Source organism: Neoarius graeffei, chromosome 16, assembly GCF_027579695.1.
Source record: "Neoarius graeffei isolate fNeoGra1 chromosome 16, fNeoGra1.pri, whole genome shotgun sequence".
NCBI lineage: Eukaryota > Metazoa > Chordata > Actinopteri > Siluriformes > Ariidae > Neoarius > Neoarius graeffei.
In genome coordinates, this window is record NC_083584.1 from 42,921,523 (window position 1) to 42,944,223 (window position 22,701).

A 22,701-nucleotide genomic window follows, 5' to 3' on the forward strand; every position below is an offset into this window, starting at 1 on the left:
GTCATGTTGTACTGAATGTCAGCCCGGCTGTGATTATCTTCATCACTCAGCCTACAACTGTACTCCTACAGTTCAGCAGTATGCCCTCTCATATGATACTACTTCATCAGTTCATGAAAGCATTCCATCTACCTACATCTCTTCTTCTGTAGTGTCCCAGATTTCTGGTCGTGTTAAGCTCACCACTATATTCATTCTGACATCCACTATGCCTCTGATTTGTTGAATTGATATGCTGGCACTGACAGTCCTGACAGTACCAAACCGACATCTAGACACTAAACAGTAAGCAGAATAAACTCTTAACCTTCAGTTAGTTCAGCGGTGTCTGGAATTAAAGATGCAGCTACAGACAAGTGCCCAAGAAACTGAACAGCCAATTGTGAGAATACTTTTGCTGCCATACTTTAAGACTATTTACTAGTGCTATCAAGCGATTAAAATATTTAATCGCGATTAATGTCGCGACTGTCATAATTAACTCGCGATTAATCGCAATTTAATCGCGCATTTTTGTCACATGAAAAACCATTGCAATTCTCTTAGCATAAAAAAAAGTGAACGGGCTTGCTTTGTACCAATTTTTTTTTATTGCAAAGCATAACACGTCTTGACACAGCCACTGCAAAGTGAAACCTAAGCCAAGCACCGTGGCTCTTCGTCCCGAAGGGCAGGGCTAGCAAGAGAACCATGAGTGAAGTGATCTACTGCTTGAGTTAGTCTACAACTCTAATCAGAGAGACAGGTTACACAGTGACGGTAGGCTTGACATGCTTGATTATAATATAAAGTACACTATTATATTAACTAAGTTGTTCGTTGATAAATATTGCATTGAATCTGATCTTTACTGTTTCAGCTCACTTAACACATTTTGTACTTTTACACTTTCTGCCTGTTGACGCGTCACGCTGTCCAATCAGAGGCGGCCAAATTTGCATATTACAGGAAGGATTTCTGGGATAGCATTGAGTTTACAGTTCAGAGGGATCTGGCTTCTTTAGACGCCGTCTTCTTAAAACTGAATAAATATTTAAAAAGAGCCAAATGAGCCAGTCTTTTGAATGGCTCTTTTCAAAGAACGGATCACAAAGATGCGGATCCCATCAAAGAGCCATAAATTCCATATCTACTAGCGTGCCCTGCCCGCGCTGGTTCTTTTTTTTTGGGGGGGGGGGGGGGCATTACAGTCTAGCTGCTAAGCAAAATCTCTGTTCCAAGTTCCTGGCAGTTAAAAACCTACATCATGTCACAGAGCATTAATCTCGCGATAAAAAAAAATTATCGCCGTTAAAATTGAGTCAAGTTAACGCGTTGATAACGCGACATTTTTGACAGCACTACTATTTACACAACAATGCTGTTTAAATGCTTGATTCTGGTTGGTCAGAAGAGGGCTTTGTGGGTCCTCTGACAACAATCTGCATTTTTATGTCTTACTAATTTCAAGAGAGGAAGAAAAAAAAGCTGACGGAACGGTTGTTTACAGCTATTGTAGCTTGAGTGATGATCATCTCTAGCTGGTTTCACAGACGTTCCATGGTCTACAAACTGATCAAAATATAAAATGCCTGTCTGGTTCACAAACAATTGCAATCTTCAGCAAATTGTTGAGGCTTAAGAGAAATAAAACATCATTCAGCACCACTATTGCTTGTTTTTCTTACAACTGCATTCCCGGTCATGTTTTATTCCTCAAGTATAAAAACTGTAGCTGATAAGTGCACATGCTGTTAACTTGAAACTCAATCCATGATGTGAGATCAGAGGAGGGTTTTTTTTTTCCTCAAATATAATGCATTGCTGTAACAAAAACAGCAGCAAAAAAAGAGAGCATTACTGTGCAATTAACCACTGCTCTACCATCGTGGACATGGAGGCCACCGTAAAGTGCAGGAGGCATTATGTTTTCGGGCTGTCCGTCTGTCCGTGCGTCCGTCCCGCAACCTTGTGAACGCGATATCTCAAAGGCTAATGAAAGGAATTTCACCAAACTTTCACCATTTGTGCGCTTTGGGACAAACATGGACTGATTAGATTTTGAGATCAAGAGGTCTAAGGTCACTGTGAGGTCAAATGTCTGTCCGAAAACCTTGTGAACACAATATCTCCAAGGCAAATGAACGGAATTTCACCAAACTTTCACCATTTGTGCATTTGGGGACAAAGATAAACTCATTAGATTTTGAGATCAAAAGGTCTAAGGTCAAGGTCACTGTGAGGTCAAATGTCTGTCCGAAAACCTTGTGAACACAATATCTCCAAGGCTAATACAAGTAATTTCACCAGGTCAAGATTACTGTGAGGTCAAATGTCCATCCCCAAATCACAACTTAATAAGGCGTGTAGTCTACCGGGCGGAGGCATCCCCATTGACGTCGGGTTCTATCTAGTTAAATTACATTTGATTTAGTATCTCATCTCATTATCTCATTATCTCTAGCCGCTTTATCCTTCTACAGGGTCGCAGGCAAGCTGGAGCCTATCCCAGCTGACTACGGGCGAAAGGCGGGGTACACCCTGGACAAGTCGCCAGGTCATCACAGGGCCGACACATAGACACAGACAACCATTCACACTCACATTCACACCTATGGTCAATTTAGAGTCACCAGTTAACCTAACCTGCATGTCTTTGGACTGTGGGGGAAACCGGAGCACCCGGAGGAAACCCACGCGGACACGGGGAGAACATGCAAACTCCGCACAGAAAGGCCCTCGCCGGCCCCGGGGCTCGAACCCAGGACCTTCTTGCTGTGAGGCGACAGCGCTAACCACTACACCACCGTGCCGCCCTTGATTTAGTATCAATCAGTTAAAAGGTGGAATTTTGCACAACCTTCAAGTGTGCAAGGCTTGTCTCTAATGTAACCAGAATGCATATGCTGTGCCTTTCAGGGACTAAAACATGGAGAATTCAACTGCACAATTATTGTGGTGCAGCTGGTCTACTTGCCATCGCAGCTGGCTACTTTTCTAACGCTTATTTTGGTCACGAAGCTGTCAAAACATTGCTCTTTTGCAAAGATGTCTGGGAATGAGCAATATGTATGAAGGCCAACATCAACAGTCTGAATGCATAAAATAATCAACCCAGCTCAGGACAAAAATGCCTCTTCAGATACAAGAGGATAGAAATCGAGCCCAAACGCAATAACAAGGCAAAGAGAAAGCGACAGAAATGGCAATCATTCTTTCAACATCCGGAGTGTGAAGTAACTACAAGTTGAGTTATCACAGACTTAATGTTAAACATTATCAAGCTAGTAATGCATCTGCAAGTTAGCCAACATGATTCAACCTTAAGATGGTGAAACTGTAGTCTTCTTTTACATGGCTTCAATTTGAAAGATATTTTAAGCCTGTACTTTTGAACACCGTGAGCATGCCTTGCCATGTGAAGGCACCGTGCCAAAATAGTATGCTAGAATAGTTCACCTAAAACATGTCTGGACACTTCATGGAGGTCTTTAAACAGCTTTGCTCACTATGTTTTTGTTGCATTTGTTACGACAAAGATTATTAAAATAGTGCACGTGAGAATGTAGGCTGTTCTATGATTGGCAGGCTTCTTGCATTGTCTAGCACATTGTTAAAATGATCCTGATGCTACAAACAAGTTTCTAGAAGGTATTTCTCATACACAGGCACAAACTTCCATCCCTACACATATTTTCTGTGTCTTTCACCAGTTTGATGATAAGATATACTACATTATTCAATACACATCATACTGGCATTGTGGAAAATTCTAAAGATCGTCGCTGACAGGATGATGAGCGAGTTCATGTTAACAAATGTCATGAGCACATTCACCTTAAATTATGATGTTAAAGTCTGTCAAGATTCTTTCCGATTCAAACAAAATTTCAATATAACTGACATGAAAATTTGCATAATTGGTACATGTCTAGCTATAGGTGAAAGTGTTTGAATTGTGTTTTCCCAATCACAGTTATGCTTAGAGTGTAACTCTCAGCTATGTGAAATATGCATCCTTCCTCTATAAACACTATGCAAAAATCTTAGTACAAACTTTGCTGTAGAATTTTTTTTTTTTTTTTGATGATGTCGTCAACATTATCGAGTTGGTACAAAAAACATTTTAGATTCCAAGCATGAGTTTCCCAGCACAAAATTAAAATGCTACAGAAAAGTGTTTGTCAGGAAAGGCAGGCACATATTACTGGACATACACTTTTCATGGGAAGGAGGGGGAAAAAAAAAAAAAAACACACACACACACACCATAATGAAGGTTGGTGGGTTTTGCTGCAAAAATAAGAAGCAAGTGAGACAGTCAAAGTGTCCAGAAGTACTGTAGCTGGTTCTGGACGATGGTCAGTAAAACCTAAAGCTTATTTCCTTATTAAAACTGCACTCATTGTACCAGAGACCCCTTTTTTTTTTTTTTTTTAAGTAAACCGTCATCACAAAATATTCTCATTTATTACTGCTCTTAATAGTATGTGTTTCATGTAGCCGTTACAGGTCAAAAAAAATTTCAACCTAGGTGATTTTTTTTTTTTTGACCTGGGTTAAAATCTTTAACCAAGTCCCTAATTTCCCTCAAGATCATAAAGATCCTTAAAAGGGATTTTCCATTACTTCTTTTGTCTCTCGTCTATCCACTTCCTCTCTGCCTGCACCTACCTAGTATTTCCTCGTCTGTCTGTCTGTCTATTCCTATCTACCTAATTAGCTTCTTTTTTTTTTTAAATATACTGCATCTTTTTTCATACTTAACCAGGATTTGAACTCAGAACCTTCTGGTTCTTGACAACTAAACCAGTGACTATTTTGATGGAAGGAATGATACATTTTAGTTTAGTTTAATAGAGTTCATCATAAATCCATACAAAGCTGATTGACAGGCGAAAATTACAGGACGGATAGTCCCGATTGACAATTTTCCTTTACGCAAATACAAAACCGTAAAAATATTGTTGCTGATAAACTATATAAAACAGATTATGTATACAATGATGAAAGGAAAAAGGTTTCTAACATCCTATTATTAACAAAATAGATAATGGACTATGGTGGTCTGTATGTAGGTAGCTTTTCAAAGTATAAAGTTGACTCAAATACAGTTAAACTGGTAGCATATATATGTGATTCCACGCTTATGGGTACTGAAATGGGGACATGAACTTATTCACCTAAAACCATTTCTTTTTTTACCATCAGGTCACAAAACATGTAATCTTTAATGAATGATATGTTAAAAGATAACTTTAATTTTCTGAGATGTAATAAAAACATATTTATATGCCAAAGTCAAGCCTATGAGTTCCAAAATGATGTCTGTTACATTACTTCTGTTACGATTGTCCATCTCACGTCTGTTACAAATTAATTACAATCTAGCTATATACCATGTTAATCTTATTGAAAGAATGTGTATGTTTATTCTACTACACACGTTTATTAATTATATTTGCTAAAACATCACCTTCCTATGTTTCAAAAAGTAATTCTACATTGTTAAAATTGAGAATATATATGTCCACAACACTTCTGTTACGTTCTGACTTTGGCATATAAATATGTTTTTATTACATCTCAGAAAATTAAAGTTATATCTTTTAACATATCATTCATTAAAGATTACATGTTTTGTGACCTGATGGTAAAAAAAAAGAAATGGTTTTAGGTGAATTTTTAAAAATAAAGTTCATGTCCCCATTTCAGTACCCATAAGCGTGGAATCACTCATATATATATATGAATTTATTAATGAGTCCAATCTTATTGCATAATCAAGTAGCTTAAAAACACAAAGTCTTCCCAAATCCTAATTCTAACCTGAGATATAGTAAATCTCACGAATACTAGTAAATTATGAACTGGGTTAAAAATTCTAACCTAGGTTAAAAAAAAAAATAAAAAATATTCCACCTGACCTACAACAAAGATACCTTCAAAAATAATGAAATGAAGGACCTCTTTGCTCTACAGCATTTCCTTGCATGCATCCAGTACTGCATATAAATATATAATGTCATTATCCAGTCCATTTCCATGGCATGGATGGTTAACAGTGCGAGTTATTTCAGACTGAAGCAATCTGCCAAGCCTAGGGAAGGTTTATTAGTTACAAATTAATCAATCACTCCTGGCTGATCATTTAATAAACAGAGCCACAAATCAAGCTCACCCACTCATCAAACAGCTGTGAAAACATCATGCAACTAAGTCAAGTTAAATGAGATGCTGGTTTGTTTTCACTGATTACACCAAGTGTTTTATAGTCTAGCATGGGCTCCTTTGCGTTCTGAGCAACATGTTGGAGTTTTCATATGGTGTGGAAGCAATGGACATGGAGAACAGTCTAGAAGAAAGAAGAGCAGCACACCTTTTCTGAGAGCAGCTCAACATGGCCTCGGAAGAGTTTTTCAGCAGTTAACAAGAAAAAGTTTAACTAACTGACTGAAAGGTAAACTCACCTTTTCACCGGAAAGAAAGACCGTCAAGCAGAAGGTCGATATCATCCAAAGGTTCCTCATAATTCCTCGGACAAGCGCCAGGCTTCCTTCAGCAAAGCGAGCAAATCTCTTCTACTAAGTAACAAACTCTCTCTCTCTCTCTCTCTCTCTCTCTCTCAGGAGCCCAGTCCCACCGGATACGTGTTGCTTTTTTTCCCCCTCTTCAGACTACTTTGTTTCCTTTCCTTTGCCCAGAATGTGAAGTGCTGCGTGCGGAAATAATCACGAAAATGTTTGTTTTGCTCTCAGTGCTCCTCAGCTCTCTCTCTCTCTCCTGCCTGCAGCAACGCTGAAAGCAGAACAGCAAATCCAGGTCAGCTGAGGGAGAACCGGCCTGGTGATTGACAGCTCTACCGACCACATACAACCCAGAGTGGGTGGGGTACAGCTCTCTTCTCCTTTCACACAGCTCACTAACCTTTCACTGGGGATGCTGATCTTTTCTTTGCAATTACGAGCTCAGTAACAAGGTCTGGATGGTTGTTGTTGTTGTTATATAATTATATACAAGTCACATTTTTTTTATTTATTTTTTTTTCTTTCTGCACCTTAATGACTTCATAGGTATTTGTCCACCTGTACAGTGTGCACTGTCTCCCCCTAATGGACAACTCAGGGAATAAGAGAAACCTTTATTTGTCACATGCACACTTCAAGCAGAGTGAAATTCATCCTCTGCATTTAACCCATCTGAAGCAGTGAACACACACACACACACACACACACACACACAGAGCAGTAGGCAGCCACACCAGAGCGCCCGGGGAGCAGTCAGGGGTTCGGTACCTTGCTCAAGGCCGCCCCACATCAACCTAACCACCTGTCTTTGGACTGTGGGGGAAACCCATGCAGACACGGGGAGAACATGCAAACTCCAAACAGAAAAGTCCTTGCTGGCCGCTGGGTTCGAACCCAGAACCTTCTTGCTGTGAGGCGACCGTGCTAACCACTACACCACCATGCCACCCAGAAGAAGAAGAAACCTTTATTTGTCACATGCACACTTCAAGCAGAGTGAAATTCATCCTCTGCATTTAACCCATCTGAAGCAGTGAACATACGCGCACGCACACCCAGAACAGTGGGCAGCCACACCAGAGCGCCCGGGGAGCAGTCAGGGGTTCGGTACCTTGCTCAAGGGCACCTCAGCCCAAGATCATCCCACTTCAACCTAACCACATGTCTTTGGACTGCGGGGGAAACCAGAGCACCCGGAGGAAACCCACGCAGACACGGGGAGAACATGCAAACTCCACACAAAAAGGCCCTCGCCGGCCACTGGGTTCGAACCCAGAACCCATGTGTTATGACATGTGAATAAGGTCATAACACATAAGCAGCACAGCAGAAGAAGAAAGAAAGAAAGAAAGCACAACTTTATTCATCACACACTTGTGAAATTTCCTCTCTGCATTTAACCCATCTGAAGCAGTGAACACACACATGTGCACAATGAGCAGCCATACTAACAGCGCCCGTGGAGCAGTTGGGAGTTAGGTGCCTCGCTCGAGGGCACCTCAGCCCAAGGCCATCCCATATTAACCTAACCGCATGTCTTTGGACTGTGGGGGAAACCGGAGCACCCGGAGGAAACCCACGCAGACACGGGGAGAACATGCAAACTCCAAACAGAAAAGTCCTTGCTGACCGCTGGGTTCGAACCCAGAACCTTCTTGCTGTGAGGCAACCATGCTAACCACTACACCACCGTGCCGCCTGGAAGAAGAAGAAACCTTTATTTGTCACATGCACACTTCAAGCAGAGTGAAATTCATCCTCTGCATTTAACCCATCTGAAGCAGTGAACACACATGCGCGCACACCCAGAACAGTGGGCAGCCACACCAGAGCGCCCGGGGAGCAGTCAGGGGTTGGGTACCTTGCTCAAGGGCGCTTCAGCCGCATGTTAATCTAAGTGCATGTCTTTGGACTGTGGGGGAAACCATAGCACCCGCACGCAGACATGGGGAGAACATGCAAACTCCACACAGAAAGGGTCTCGCCGGCCGCTGGGTTAGAACCCGGACCTTTCTTGCTGTGAGGCGACCATGCTAACTACTACACCACCATGCCACCCAGCTTCTATATTTCTGTGATTTATTATTATACAGGGGTGGTGTAGTGGTTAGAAGGTCCTGGGTTTGAGCCCAGCAGCCAACGAGGGCCTTTCTGTGCGGAGTTTGCATGTTCTCTATGTGTCCGCGTGGGTTTCCACAGGTTTCCACCACAGTCCAAAGACATGCAGGTTAGGTTAACTGGTGGCTCTAAATTGACCGTAGGTGTGAATGTGAGTGTGAATGGTTGTCTGTGTCTATGTGTCAGCCCTGTGATGACCTGGCGACTTGTCCAGGGTGTACCCCGCCTTTTGCCCGTAGTCAGCTGGGATAGGCTCCAGCTTGCCTGTGACCCTGTAGCACAGGATAAGCAGCTACAGATAATGGATGGATGGATGGATGGATGGATATTATTACACAGATGATTTATCTTCTGGTGATGTAGTGGTTAGCACTGTCACCTCACAGCAAAAAGGTCCTGGGTTTGAGCCCTGTGGTTGACGAGGGCCTTTCTGTGTGGAGTTTGCATGTTCTCCATGTGTCTGCATGGATTTCCTCCCACCGTCCAAAGATATGCAGGTTAGGTTAATTGGTGGCTCTAAATTGACCGTGAGTGTGAATGGTTGTTTGTGTCTGTGTGTGATGAGCTGGCGACTTGTCTAGGGTGTATCCTGCCTCTCACCCATGGTCAGCTGGGATAGGCTCCAGCTTGCTCCCCGTGACCCCGCACAGGATAAGCGGTTACAGATAAAACAAACATTATTATACAGGTGATTTATCTTCTGGGTGGCACGGTGGTGTAGTGGTTGGCGCTGTCGCCTCACAGCAAGAAGGTCCTGGGTTCAAGCCCAGCGGCCGGTGAGGGCCTTTCTGTACGGAGTTTGCATGTTCTCCCCGTGTCAGCATGGGTTTCCTCCGGGTGCTCCGGTTTCCCCCACAGTCCAAAGACATGCAGGTTAGGTTAACTGGTGGCTCTAAATTGACCGTAGGTGTGAATGTGAGTGTGAATGGTTGTCTGTGTCTATGTGTCAGCCCTGTGATGACCTGGCGACTTGTCCAGGGTGTACCCCGCCTCTCACCCATAGTCAGCTGGGATAGGCTCCAGCTTGCCTGCAACCCTGTAGGACAGGATAAGCTGTGATGATGGATGGATGTATTTATCTTCTGTCATTTGAACAATTATGATAAATTATGTGTGCCAAATGAATTTTTTTTAAAAAGCTCTGGTATTATATTAAAAATTGTCATGAACTGCAAAATATACAGTGCAGTGTATTATTGCAAAATTACTTCTCAGTATCCTGTGCAATAATTACTTTTTATTAATTATTTTTCAGCATTATTGCCATTATGACTGTCAATATCATGTGCAGTGTTACTTTTCTTCTGTACTACTAATTTATCTTATGTTTATTATTCTATTAGGCACTGTTGTTACATTTATTCCACTATTTGGGGGGGGGGGGGTTGTTTGTTTTTTAATTCTTATGTTATAATTTTTGAACAACCTCTGGCACAAAAATTTCCTGCAGTATGAATAAAGTTGTATCTTATCTTCTTTCAGCTACTCCCATTGGGGTCGCCACAGTAGATCTGTTCCACACATTTGATTTAGCATAGGTTTTACACTGGATGCCCTTCCTGATGCAACTCCCCCCAATCTATCTGGGCTTGGGACCAGCACTAAGTATTCACTGGCTTGTGCAACCCCAGTGGCTGGGTATTTTTAACTAATCTGCATGTCTTTGAACTGTGGGAGGAAACCGGAGAACCCGGAGGAAACCCACTCAGAAAGGCCCCCATCAGCCATGAGGTTTGAACCTGGAACCTTCTTGCTGTGAGGCAACAGTGTTGCACCACCATGCCGCTTCTTATCTTATCTTATCTGAAATGTACACAGCCCTGTTAAAATTGCAGGATGTAAAAAAAAAAAAAAAGGAAACCGAATGAAGTCATGTCAGATCTTTTTTCCACTTTTATTGTAATATAGCAACTGACAACATTCATGTGAAAAACAAATTTTTTAAAGAAGAAATAAACTTAAAATAATCTGGATGCATAAGTGTGCACACCCCATAACTAATACTTTGCTAAACCACCTTTTGTTTGCAATTCATCAATCAGTGTTTTGGATCCGTGTCTACCAATTTAGCACATCTTGATTTGGCAATTTTATTCCATTCTTTCTTACAGAAGTGCTCCACATCTATTAAATTGCAAGGGGGTCTCCTGTACACCACCTTCTTCAAATCATTCCACAGGTTTTTGATAGAATATACATAGAACTGGACTCTGACTGGGCAATTCCACAGTATTTGTGCTTTGGGTCATTATTCTTCTGGAAAATTTTCCTTCATCTTCAGCTGTCTAATGGAGGTCTGCAGGTTCGGTGCCAAAATAGACATCTACTTGGCGCTGTCCATGATTTTGACCAGAGTCCCAGCTAAAGAGAAGCAGACCCATAGCGTGATGCTGCCACCACCATGCTTCACCCTGGGTATAATGTTCTTTGGGTGATGAGCTGTCTTGTGTTTGTGGAAAACAGAACTTTTAGAATTATGGCCAAAAAGTTAAACTCTGGTCTCATCAGACCATAATATATTTTTCCACATGGTCTGAGGTTTTAGGATTTAGATAGGCGTGTGTGTATTGCACTGGTACAGTTAATATTGTAAAGCTGGCAAAGGCAGAACTTAAATTATCCTGGTTTTTCATGGAATGAAACTTTACCACAGCCCCTTGAATCATTACATTAAAAAAAAGCATCAGTGATCTACTGTAAGGACGTTGTGCTTGGCTATGAAGTTAACCTTTGGTCTCATCTAACCACAGCACACAATTTCACTGTATAACTGAAGAAGTTTGGCAAAGTTCAAGCACTGCATTTTCTGGGTTTATCTCAGAAAAGTCTTCTTTGTAATTTGCTGCAATTTTTCCAAATAGTTTATTGTGATAGAGTTCACATGCAATAGTTGATTTTATAAGTTATATCATGCATTCTCATGCTGGTAAATTTTCACTTTTTTTGCCCCCTTTTTTCTCCCAAAGTTGGTTTGCCAAATTCCACCTTTCCCTTATCATAGGTCTGCTCCCAACAGGGGAGGATGGAGGCTTCCTTCACATGCTCCATCCAACACACATCTTCTCAAAATGCTGCTCATGCTGCAGTGTCACACATTTGGAAGAAAGTGCTATCTCTCCTCTTCCACATACACGAGCTCACAGAAGCTTATGATTGGTTAGTGTTGTAGTGATTGATGGAACAAGAGCATGCCATCCCTATATACTGTGTATAAAAATGTGTTGTAAGACAGACGATAGGATTTTACGTGTGCATCTTCATTTTATACCAAGTAGATAAAAATAGCATTTGCAACTGCTTAGTCTAATGTATATTTTCTTGAAGGATGACCATTTCTTTGCATTTATTTTACATTTTATGGGTGTCAATAATTTTGCAATGTTTTTAGAGAAAAATATTATAATGCAGATAAAAAGCAGGTATGAATACTGTAATTTGAGCCAGATACAGATAATAGCATTGCATTACAGCTCTACAACATACACATGCGCACACACATTAAAGTAAAATTCATTCCGTATCTGACAACGGTGCTTCCGTGGTGGCTCTCAAGGTCACAGTGTGAGCCCGGCTCAAGCTGCTGCGCTTCCCTGCTGTCATTGTGGCAGATCTCTGGTGCATAAAGGTGGTCTTCCTAACCCTGTTATCTGTTAGCAGATTATTGTTTTCATCATCGTCATCATCAACATGGTCTTCATCATCCACTTCTTCATCCTCCTTCTTGGCTCCATGGGGCATCAGTGTGGTGTGTCTCAAATGGCTCAGAGGTTTTCCCAGTATCCCGAAGCTAAGAACCCAACAGGAGAACCAGAGATGGTAAAATAGACAGAAACAAATAACAAGTACAGCTACAAATACAACCCCAATTCCAAAAAAGTTGGGATGCTGTGTAAACTGTCAATAAAAACAGAATGTGATAATTTGCAAATCATGGAAGCCCTATATTTCATTGAAAATGGTACAAAGACAACATATCAAATGTTGAAACTGAGAAATTTAATTGTTTTTTGAAAAATATATGCTCATTTTGAATTTGATGTCAGCAAAACGTTTCAGAAAAGTTGGGACAGGGGCATGTTTACCACTGTGTTGCGTCACGTCTACTTTTAACAACACTCTGTAAATGTTTGGGAACTGAAGAGACCAATTGCTGTAGTTTTAAAAGAGAAATGTTGTCCCATTCTTGCCTGATGTACAGTTTCAGTTGCTCAACAGTTCGGGGTCTCCTTTGTCGTATTTTGCACTTCATAATGCACCAAATATTTTAAATGGGAGACAGATCTAGACTGCAGGCAGGCCAGTTTAGCGCCTGGACTCTTTTACTGTGGAGCCATGCAGTTGTAATATGTGCAGAAAGCACATTTGATATGTTGTCTTTGTACTATTTTCAATGAAATATAGGGTTTCCATGATTTGCAAATCTTCGCATTCTGTTTTTATTTATGTTTTCCACAGTGTCGCACCATTTTTTTGAATTGGGGTTGTATTACAGCTACAGTAACTCTCTTTTGTCACCTGTACGACTCCAACTGTTGGCTGAGCTCCTCCATCAGCACATCTGTGTCTATGAGCTTATCTGGCTGCTGCTTGTGGAGGCTGGATCTCTGGAGCAACTTGGATGCTTTTTCTCGTGTGCAAGGCAGGATAGACATCATAACAGGTGAGCACTGGGTCAACATAGAGATTAGGCCTGGCCTATGCCAAGACTTCCTGTATCAGAGATCAGATCAAAGCATTTTAATTTGTAAAATGGTTCTCATTTTACTCACCAACTGTGCCCTAGAGAGTTCATTTAACCACATAATATAATACTGTACAGTAGTTACAATACTCAGGTACATGGTGAGACACAGACCTGATGCTTGGGCTGGTCTCAGGCTGACTCTCTTTCTGGGTGCTGTCTTTCTCCTCCTCTTCCTCCTCTGGTTCTTTCCTTTGAGCCCTCAGGGCAGGATTGAATGTGTCAGGACGCAACAAGCAACCAATCAGAGTCTGAATGCCTTTCAGATCCCGCCTTCCAAAGGTGACCCATGCCACATAGCAGAAGAAGCTGTACAGACACTGGCATATACATGTAAAGCAGACGAGCGTTTAGTAAAATCTACCTTCAAGCTTCAGTTAATTCTATCAGGTTTTAAGCAAATTGGTGAGAACAAGAGAGGATTGAATCATGATTGATAAAATGTAAAACAATTATATAACTTATTTTAAAGTAGCATAAAATGGTGCCGTGTGTATGGTCATGAAGTGTGACTGGTGAGGAATAAAACACAACAGTGTGCTATTATAGGAAAATAATCAACAGCAGGGCAATAGTGTATGAAAGTTACCCCAAAGTGACAACATATTTTTATCCATTTATTGTTACATTTAATGTTTTGAAGCTAGCTGGTCCCTGGTATCATTTATGTTTCAGCCAGTTTAATTGTTTTTTCACTTTCTCTTGAAGTTAATAAGACAGAATAAATGCAGTTTGTTGCTGAGATACTGTAAAGTACAAAGCCATCCATCCTAAAGACTCTTCCTTTGTGGAAAACCTTAAAAAAAAAACTTAAAGGAGCAACTTCAGACTGGAGACATACAGTACTGTGCAAAAACCTTGGGCACATATAAAGAAATGCTGGAGACCAAAAATGGCTTAAAATAATGAAATGTTTCAACACGTGCGCGTGCACACACACACACACACCAAAAAAAAATGTTATATGTAAACAGCAGTAAGCCATAATAAATTAAACAGTCAATATGCGGTATGAGACAACCCTTTGCTTAAAAAAATATTGTCAGGTACAGTGAGCGCAGTTTTATGCGGAAATGATCTGTAGGTTTTACTGAGCATCTTCCAGAACCAGCCACAGTTCTTCTGGACACTTTGACTGTCACACTCGCTTCTTCATTTTGCACCAAAACCCAGCAGCCTTCATTATGTTTTCTTTTTTTAATCTGAAAAGTGCTCTCTTGTGTCATATGCTGCTCAGATACAAACTTTTTTTTCTGTAACATTTAATTTTATGCTGGAAAATGAATGTTTGGACTCTAAAATGTTTTTGTACTGACTCGATAATGTAGAAGTCATAAAATAGAAATCTATAACAAAGTTTGTATGAAAAAAGGGTGCCTAAGACTTTGGCACAGTACTGTATATAAAGGTAAATAAATGTCTCCTTACAGAAAGCTTCACCATATCAGTGATTTAGATATTTTTCTTTCTTCTTTGTTTCACCAACCTCATACAAATGCCTGTCTCTGTAAGTGGACGACACCCTGCTCCTGTGGACATAAATCATAACTTCTTAGAAAACTCTAACCTAATAATGAAGCACCACACATGAGGACAGCAGAATGACACTACAGTTTCTATTGCTTTATTGTTTGTTTTTTTTGTTCTTTTTTGTTTAATTAGGACATATATTTATTTTTGCACTATTCAAGTTGTCATAGATAACACATCCAGCAGATTAGTTACACATCATGCATCAGAAATTCTCTGGTACTGATGACGTCTTTTAAGTCCATGTTTTCTTTTCACAAAAAAAAAAAAATTAAACCTAGTTCTATTGCAATTCGTCATATCTGACCAATTTATAAACCGAGCTGCAGTGTCGCATCAGGTAATCTACTGTGAATCAGTGTCTGAGTGTATCTTTAAGTGACAATGAAAAGCCAAATTATTCATGGTTGGCGACTGGCCACTGACCTGCCACAGGCCATGTGGTGCTGTTGGGAGAGACCTTGTCCCAGCACCAGACTGGAGTAACAGACAGCCAGGTGCTTCTTGGCCAGCTCCAGTTTAACACTTGCTTTTGCTGTCATCTGCTGCTCTGTCACGCTCTGCTCCCTGAAACAACCAAAAGAAAGAAGATTATGCTAATCCAGATTTACAATTAGCCATCACTAGTGCAGACGGTCATGTTAGTGTAAGCACTGCTGTTGCTGAGACTTCATGTAATGAGTGTAGTAGTTCTTACTCTTTCAATGCCTGTAAATACAATGACTAAAAGCTTGTAGACACCAGATTATGACACTCATAATTGCTGTTATTTTAAAATAAATAAATAAATAGCCCTCTTCTGGGAAGGCTTTCCACTAGATTTTAGAGTGTGGCTGTGGGGATTTGTGTTTATTTAGCCACAAGAGCATTACTGAGGTCAAGCACTAATTTTGGGCGAGGAGGCCTGGGGCAATTCATCCCAAAGATACACAGTGGGGTTGAGGTCAAGACTCTGTTCAGGACACTCGAGTACTTCTACACCAAAATTGGCAAACTATGTCTTCATGGAGCTTGCTTTGTGCACAGGGGCACTGTCATGCTAGAACAGATTTGAGTCTATTATTTCCAGGGAATGGAAATCATAATGCTACAGCACACAAAGACATCCTACACAACTGTGTGCTTCAAACTTTGTGGAAACAGTTTGGAGAAGAACCATATAGGGGTGTGATGGCTATGTGTCTACAAACTGGACACATCAATCAATCAATCAATCAATCAATCAATCAATCAATCAATTAGTTTACTTCTTCCTTCAAGCAGTAACTGAATTACAAAGAATGTCAGCAAGACACAAACAAGCCGACATGCAAAAATACACATCAATAACAATGAATTATTACATATTATAAATACAATAAATAGGGAAATTCAAGTCGAGTGATTATTAATCTACTTTATATCTTAGTATCGAGTTATGCCATAACCAGCAAGCATTTTTGGTGGCGGATGGTAATAAAACCATTAAAGCGCTTGGTTCTAGCCACCATTCCAACTACCCTAAATTTCCCTGACCTAAGATTATAAGGTTGATGGAATTCAGAAGGAGAAATAAGGCACTTTATGTGAGTGTACATAGTGTAAAATTTACTGTTGCTATATTGTCCAAGCCCACATTCAAGACCACTACCCATTGCGTAAAGTTCAGTATATCAATAACACAGATAAATACTAAATATGTAAGCTTGCAGTCCTCCTGAGTAGCCCATATGATCTGGAAGATTGTCGTGTTGGAACAGTTCCAGTTCTTAGTTGCAGTGATGAGAAATTGTAATGATGCAGCATACAAAGACATTCTATACAAGACTGTGCTTCCAACTTTGTGGCAGCAGTTTGGGGAAGAACCACATATGGGTGTAATGGTCAGGTGTCTACAAATGTTTAGCCATATAGTGTATGTATCAATGTGTATATCCAAACTTATTAGACAGACAGGAATTTGGGGGAAAATTCCATCAATAACATTAACAAAGGAATAAAACACAGCAGGGCATGCTGTTATAGGAACACAGCCCCGTCCTTGGTTATTTTTCCTATAACAGCATGCCCTACGTTGTTTTATTCCATAGTTAATGTTACTGATAGAATGAGGCCAGTGTGATGAGGCCAGACATAACACTGAATTACTGTTACCACCCTGAAGGTGATTATTTTTCCAGCAACAGCACATCCCAGAGTTTTTTTTTTTTTTAATTCTTACTATACCACAGCAATGGTTTCATGGGACATCAGACCTTTTTAATATTTTACTATATAGTTGCAAGTTTCTGTTATCATTTGTGTTGTAGCTGTTCACCCACCAGCCTTTTTTTCTATCTTGAAGTTAATAAGACAAAAAACAAACAGCTTGTCACGAGAAACTGAAAAGATCTGTCCTGAAAACTTGCTGACCATGACAAAGCTCTGACATCTGAAACGCCTTCCATAAAAGTTTTCTTTAATTTTTTTCTTTGTTTAATAACAACACACTTTCTAAATTAGTTATAATACAACAGCACTGTGGTGTGTGTTCATTCATTCATTCATTCTGTCCGCATTCACTAGATATGAGCAACCGTGCGCTCTGATTGGCTACTCTACTACTAGGCTATTAGCTCATATACCGTGAGTAGAGAAAAACAAAACGGCGGCGTGTTGCTGAACCAACCGAGGACAAAATAAAAATTCTACTCGAAAACAAAATCCCAAAAAATATTAAAAAAAGCAACAAAATATCTCATTATCTCTAACCGCTTTATCCTGTTCTACAGGGTCGCAGGCAAGCTGGAGCCTATCCCAGCTGACTACGGGCGAAAGGCGGGGTACACCCTGGACAAGTTGCCAGGTCATCACAGGGCTGACACATAGACACAGACAACCATTCACACTCACATTCACACCTACGGTCAATTTAGAGTCACCAGTTAACCTAACCTGCATGTCTTTGGACTGTGAGGGAAACCGGAGCACCCGGAGGAAACCCACGCAGACACGGGGAGAACATGCAAACTCCACACAGAAAGGCCCTCGCCGGCCACGGGGCTCGAACCCGGACCTTTTTGCTGTGAGGCGACAGCGCTAACCACTACACCACCATGCTGCCCTGGTAAGAACATATCTTTTTTTATTTTTCAATAATTATTTTTATAGCAAGCCCTGCGATGACCTGGCAACTTGTCCAGGGTGTACCCCACCTCTCACCCATATTCAGATGGGATAGGCTCCAGCTTGCCCGCGACCCTGCACAGGATAAGCGGCTACAGATAATGGACGGACGGATGGATGGATATTTTTATAGCATTTTTCACAAATTGTTACTGTCATTTCACCTGTTTGTTTACACTCTAAGCAGAAATTATTTTGTTGGACGTTTTGTACAAAGTTTTTATTTATTCATCTCATCTCATTATCTGTAGCCGCTTTATCCTGTTCTACAGGGTTGCAGGCAAGCTGGAGCCTATCCCAGCTGACTACGGGCGAAAGGCGGGGTTCACCCTGGACAAGTCGCCAGGTCATCACAGGGCCGACACATAGACGCAGACAACCATTCATACTCACATTCACACCTACGCTCAATTTAGAGCCACCAGTTAACCTAACCTGCATGTCTTTGGACTGTGGGGGAAACCGGAGCACCCGGAGGAAACCCATGCGGACACAGGGAGAACATGCAAACTCCACACAGAAAGGCCCTCACCGGCCACGGGGCTCGAACCCGGACCTTCCTGCTGTGAGGCGACAGCGCTAACCACTACACCACCGTGCCACCGTTTTTATTTATTGAATTTACAAAAAATAAAAATGCTCTGTTTTTCAAAATGCAGTGAATGTGGATAGAATAAAACAGTTATTTCCACTCACTCTCATCGTACATGGCTTATAGCCAATTCAGCGCTACATGTCTCATTGGCTATCAGCTCATGTACGATGAATCACAGTGGAATAACTCATATATACAGGGTGTTTCAAAAAATTTGATATCATTTCACAATCTAATAACTTTGCCAATTTTCGTTCAATTGACCTCAAATTTTAACAGCATGTGTGGAAACAGGTCAACATTTTTATGTTTTTTGTTTTCATTTTTTTTTTAGTTATAGAAATGCCATTCACTGGAAAAGAAAAGGCGTTTTGTGTGTTAGAGTACACTCAAACACAGTCCAACAACACCGTGCAGTGTGCATTTATGAGAGAATTCTCTAAAAATGCACCAACTGCAATGCAGATTTGGACACGGCACAAAAAGTTCAAAGAGGAAGGCTGTCTGTGTGTCTGCGTCTCAGGCAGCACGCATATTGAAAATGTGTGAAATCGCTCATGGAATCCACATACCTTTGAATTTCTCATTCAGATCTTGAGGAATAAATCTTATATTGCTCAACATTAAGCCTGTTCAGTTTCATTTGTCTAGACTACGTAGTTCCTGGGATATTTACATCTCAAATAATATCAATTTTTTTTAAACACCATGCGTGTGTGTGTGTGTGCGTGCCATTGCCCATTTCACATTCTCACATATTAAACAGCCGTAGCAATCCACTCTGTGACAGTAAACCATACAATCCATACCGAGATTATTTGTAATCCCTTTCAAACACACTTAATCCCTAACTTTAGATTCACACCATGAGGGGCTTGGACTTCTCCACCAGAGCCATCCTCTGCCAGTAGCAGTGCAGGTACAACAAAAGAGCAGTCAGAAACTCGTCCAGCTCCTTACTCCTGCACTCAAAACAATTTCACTATCAATGCAGCTGCTATTTAAATATGACCCTTATCATAATCATGTTGACCAGTTATCAAGAAGTAGACTCACTTAATCACAGTCAAAAAGAAAAGTGGAATAGGCAGTGCTTCATTCTCCTGCATCAACGAGACTGCCACTTCTGTAATATATAGAAACTGTGAAATGTATATATAGATTGGCAACTCACTTTTTTGTATAGATGCAAGCTGTCCGTATTGCATCAGTGTTTAGTATAACAGAGCTTTCATGTTATAAGGAACTTCATAAATCAAAATGATCATTATCTACGCAAGGACAAGAGTGCGTATCGTATCAGTTACGTTTAATGTCCTCAATGGTGATCGAGTCCCTCTGTGAGCATTCTGCAGCAGCATTGTAGGCGTTCAGCTCAGCAAGTCCCACACTCTTCCTCAGACCAGAGCTCCCTCCTTTGGCCGAAGACTTGCATTGAGAAATTCTTCAAAAATCCAATGTCAGTTTGATTATTTCTTGATACAACACAGAAATAATACTATCATTAAACACACAATTGTTTTGTAAATATCATATGACCATACCTTTGAGACTTTCTTTTGCAGAAACCTATCCAAATGCATAGCATTAAATATTTGTGAATGGTGTAATTAGATGTCAGTTAGAATTTCATTGAGTCATCTTAAGTAACTGCTTTCAGGGCTGTGGTGGATCTGGAGACTATCCCAGGAACACTATGTGAAAGACAGGAATACTCCCTGGATGGCATATACACATGTTTTGGGGGAGGTGAGGGGAAACAGGAGAACCTGGAAGAAACCCAGATGAAACTCCCTATAGTTGAGAATCAAACCATGGACACTGGAGCTGTGAGACAGCAACACTACCCACTGTGCCACCTGGTTTGAATTGGTCATTTTGAATTAGAAAGTTAGGGTAGGCAGAGAAACCAGCAAGAGTAAGCTAGATTTTGAAAGTATCTCTCTCTGCATGTCACTACAGTGACGTGGCCACTCTGATGTCCATCAGAGTTTCTAGGGAACATTAGAGTAGTGGTTTCCTGTTGCCTTCGACTGGATTATTATAGAGGTTTTCTCCTCTCAACCATTCACACACACACACACACACACACCTATGGATAATTTAGAGTAGCCGGTTAACCTAACTGCATGTTTTTGAACTGTAGGGGAAACCGGAGCACCCAGAGGAAACCCACACAGATATGAGGAGAACATGCAAACTCCACACAGAAAGGCCCCCCGTTGGCCCCTGGGCTCGAACACAGAACCTTCTTGCTGTGAGGCAACAGTGCTAACCACTACACCACCATGCCACCCCATTGAAAGTATACAACTGAAAAATCCCATTCCCTCCCTTCAGCACTCCCTCCAAAGCAAACGAATGCGCACTGCCTGACTACTGGTGGAGGACGAGTCCACAAAAGAGAGAGCACTGGGGAGAGGAGTGTAGCACATCACTGTCATATCCAAATACCTTGTGTCTTATTCATGTGTAAGAAAACACGTAGCGTTATCATAATGAACGTAAACAAAAAACCCGCCTATTGTTAGCACTCACAGATGCCAACTGTGATCCCAAATATTTATATTCTAATGTGACCATGATTCACACACAGCACAATCATAACACTAAGGCCAGCATCCGTTCCTGCATGGTGCCTAGAGCAAATAATGCAGTTAAAAAAATTTTCTTTTACACTGGTATCATGGCATGGAATAATTTACCTACAGTTACTAAACTTCTAACATCTAGAGGGATCTTTAAAAGACAGGTAAAGCAGATATTATGGAATAAGGTGGACATTCACTGTTAAATTGAATAGATTTTCAGCAGTTTGTGTTATTTATTTATTTATTTGATTTTTGTTTTATGTGATGTCCTTCTCTCCTCCTAATTATTTAATGTATGTTTTTTAAAGTCTGAGTCTGTCTGTCTGTTGTCTATATGTTTCTGTGTAACACCAAGGACCATGATGGAAATAAGTATTTTGCTTTTGCATGTTATCCTTTGGATTACTGTTTTAATGTGTTGATCCAGAAATAAATCAAATCAAATCAAACTACCTTGCTAATTTTAGCAATATGTCTGCCTAGCCTTGTGGAAGACTCTAGTCATGTGCAATGAGTGCACAGGCAGAGTGTTCACAGGTAGGCCATCCAATCATTTCATTGGATGAACAGGCTTTTTGCAACCCTGCAACTGCCGCAGATGACAGATTTTTTTTTTCCTTTTTATTGTCAGAGCATTTGATTTATTCATTGCTGTTGGGATGTAAAGAGAATTTCAAGAAATAAAACAAAAATGCTTCTAAAATAAATTGCCAACCCTGCCTTTAAATCGTCCCTTGATATGAGTTCAAATAAAGGTTATAGTGTTAGGCAAAAGAAAGCGTATCAGAAAATCATGCATGGATGAAATTTTGTCTTAATGTACTCCTACAGTGATTCAGCATTAATAGAGAGGGGAAAAAATATTTACTTTATCAGATGTTCCCTCACAAGCTCTTGGTACGAAGGCGTTTTTGAGGCTTTTCTCTTCCTTTTAATCCCAGGAGAGATGTTAAAACTGTTAAAAACAATCAATAGTCAGTCTCTAGGTTCATAAAATACAGGTAATTGTCTAACTCTTTAATCAGGGGACAAAATCAGAATGTAAAGGTCAGTTTACCAAGTGAACTCCAGGGTTTGTGTTTCATCATTCCAGCTCCATTTTCCAGAAGCAGGCACACTCACCTGTGAAGAACAGAAATACGAGATACAGAAATACAACCCCCTTTTATTCAGTCTGTATTTTTCTCAGCTGTTTGCTAATACAAAGACAGATGCAGTGCATTAAATATAACATGCTATGCTATACTATTCATTCTCACGCAATGAAACATATATTTTTAATGAAACTATATTTTACACAATTCTCATTGTAGTTTAAAGTGCCTAAGCACTACTAATTTGAGTATAAATTCAATAGTCACCGTTTCGTTTTGCAACTTTGACATCTCGCAGCTGCACCAAACTTCCCATTCAAGCCTGTCTGTTTACAAAGATGGCGGATAGCCCGTATCTTAGCAACAGCCAATCAGACACAGG

General features: G+C 40.6%; 2 protein-coding genes across 2 annotated transcripts in view; both read right to left on the reverse strand.

Moving 5' to 3' along the window:
* The window catches only part of sdc2 (syndecan 2), an 81,962-nt gene extending 75,165 nt beyond the window's left edge, over positions 1 to 6,797 (reverse strand). Inside the window, exon 1 of the mRNA XM_060942986.1 lies at positions 6,450 to 6,797. Coding sequence (XP_060798969.1) covers positions 6,450 to 6,509 — 60 coding nt within the window. The 5' untranslated portion in view covers positions 6,510 to 6,797. The remainder of the gene's footprint in view (positions 1 to 6,449) is intronic.
* Positions 6,798 to 12,102: 5,305 nt separating this feature from the next.
* Positions 12,103 to 22,610, reverse strand: LOC132900068 (protein phosphatase 1 regulatory subunit 36). Its single transcript, XM_060942104.1, has 11 exons — positions 22,587 to 22,610; positions 22,283 to 22,347; positions 22,094 to 22,180; positions 19,942 to 20,078; positions 19,691 to 19,760; positions 19,498 to 19,596; positions 15,322 to 15,462; positions 14,852 to 14,894; positions 13,480 to 13,685; positions 13,140 to 13,334; positions 12,103 to 12,411 (listed from the first exon to the last, which is right to left on the reverse strand). The coding sequence occupies exons 1-11, from the start codon at positions 22,608 to 22,610 to the stop codon at positions 12,135 to 12,137; spliced, it is 1,344 nt and encodes a 447-aa protein (XP_060798087.1). The 3' UTR covers positions 12,103 to 12,134.
* Positions 22,611 to 22,701: the final 91 nt, after the last annotated feature.

Bases quoted from the DNA above. Each gene is read 5' to 3' on its own strand.
- LOC132900068 (XM_060942104.1), bottom strand. From the start codon at position 22,610: ATGTCAAAGTTGCAAAACGAAACG. The intron at 19,761-19,941 runs GTAACTGATACG...TATATATTACAG, and splicing joins CACCATTGAGGACATTAAAC to AAGTGGCAGTCTCGTTGATG. The intron at 14,895-15,321 runs GTCAGTGGCCAG...TTATGTCCACAG, and splicing joins CACCACATGGCCTGTGGCAG to GAGCAGGGTGTCGTCCACTT.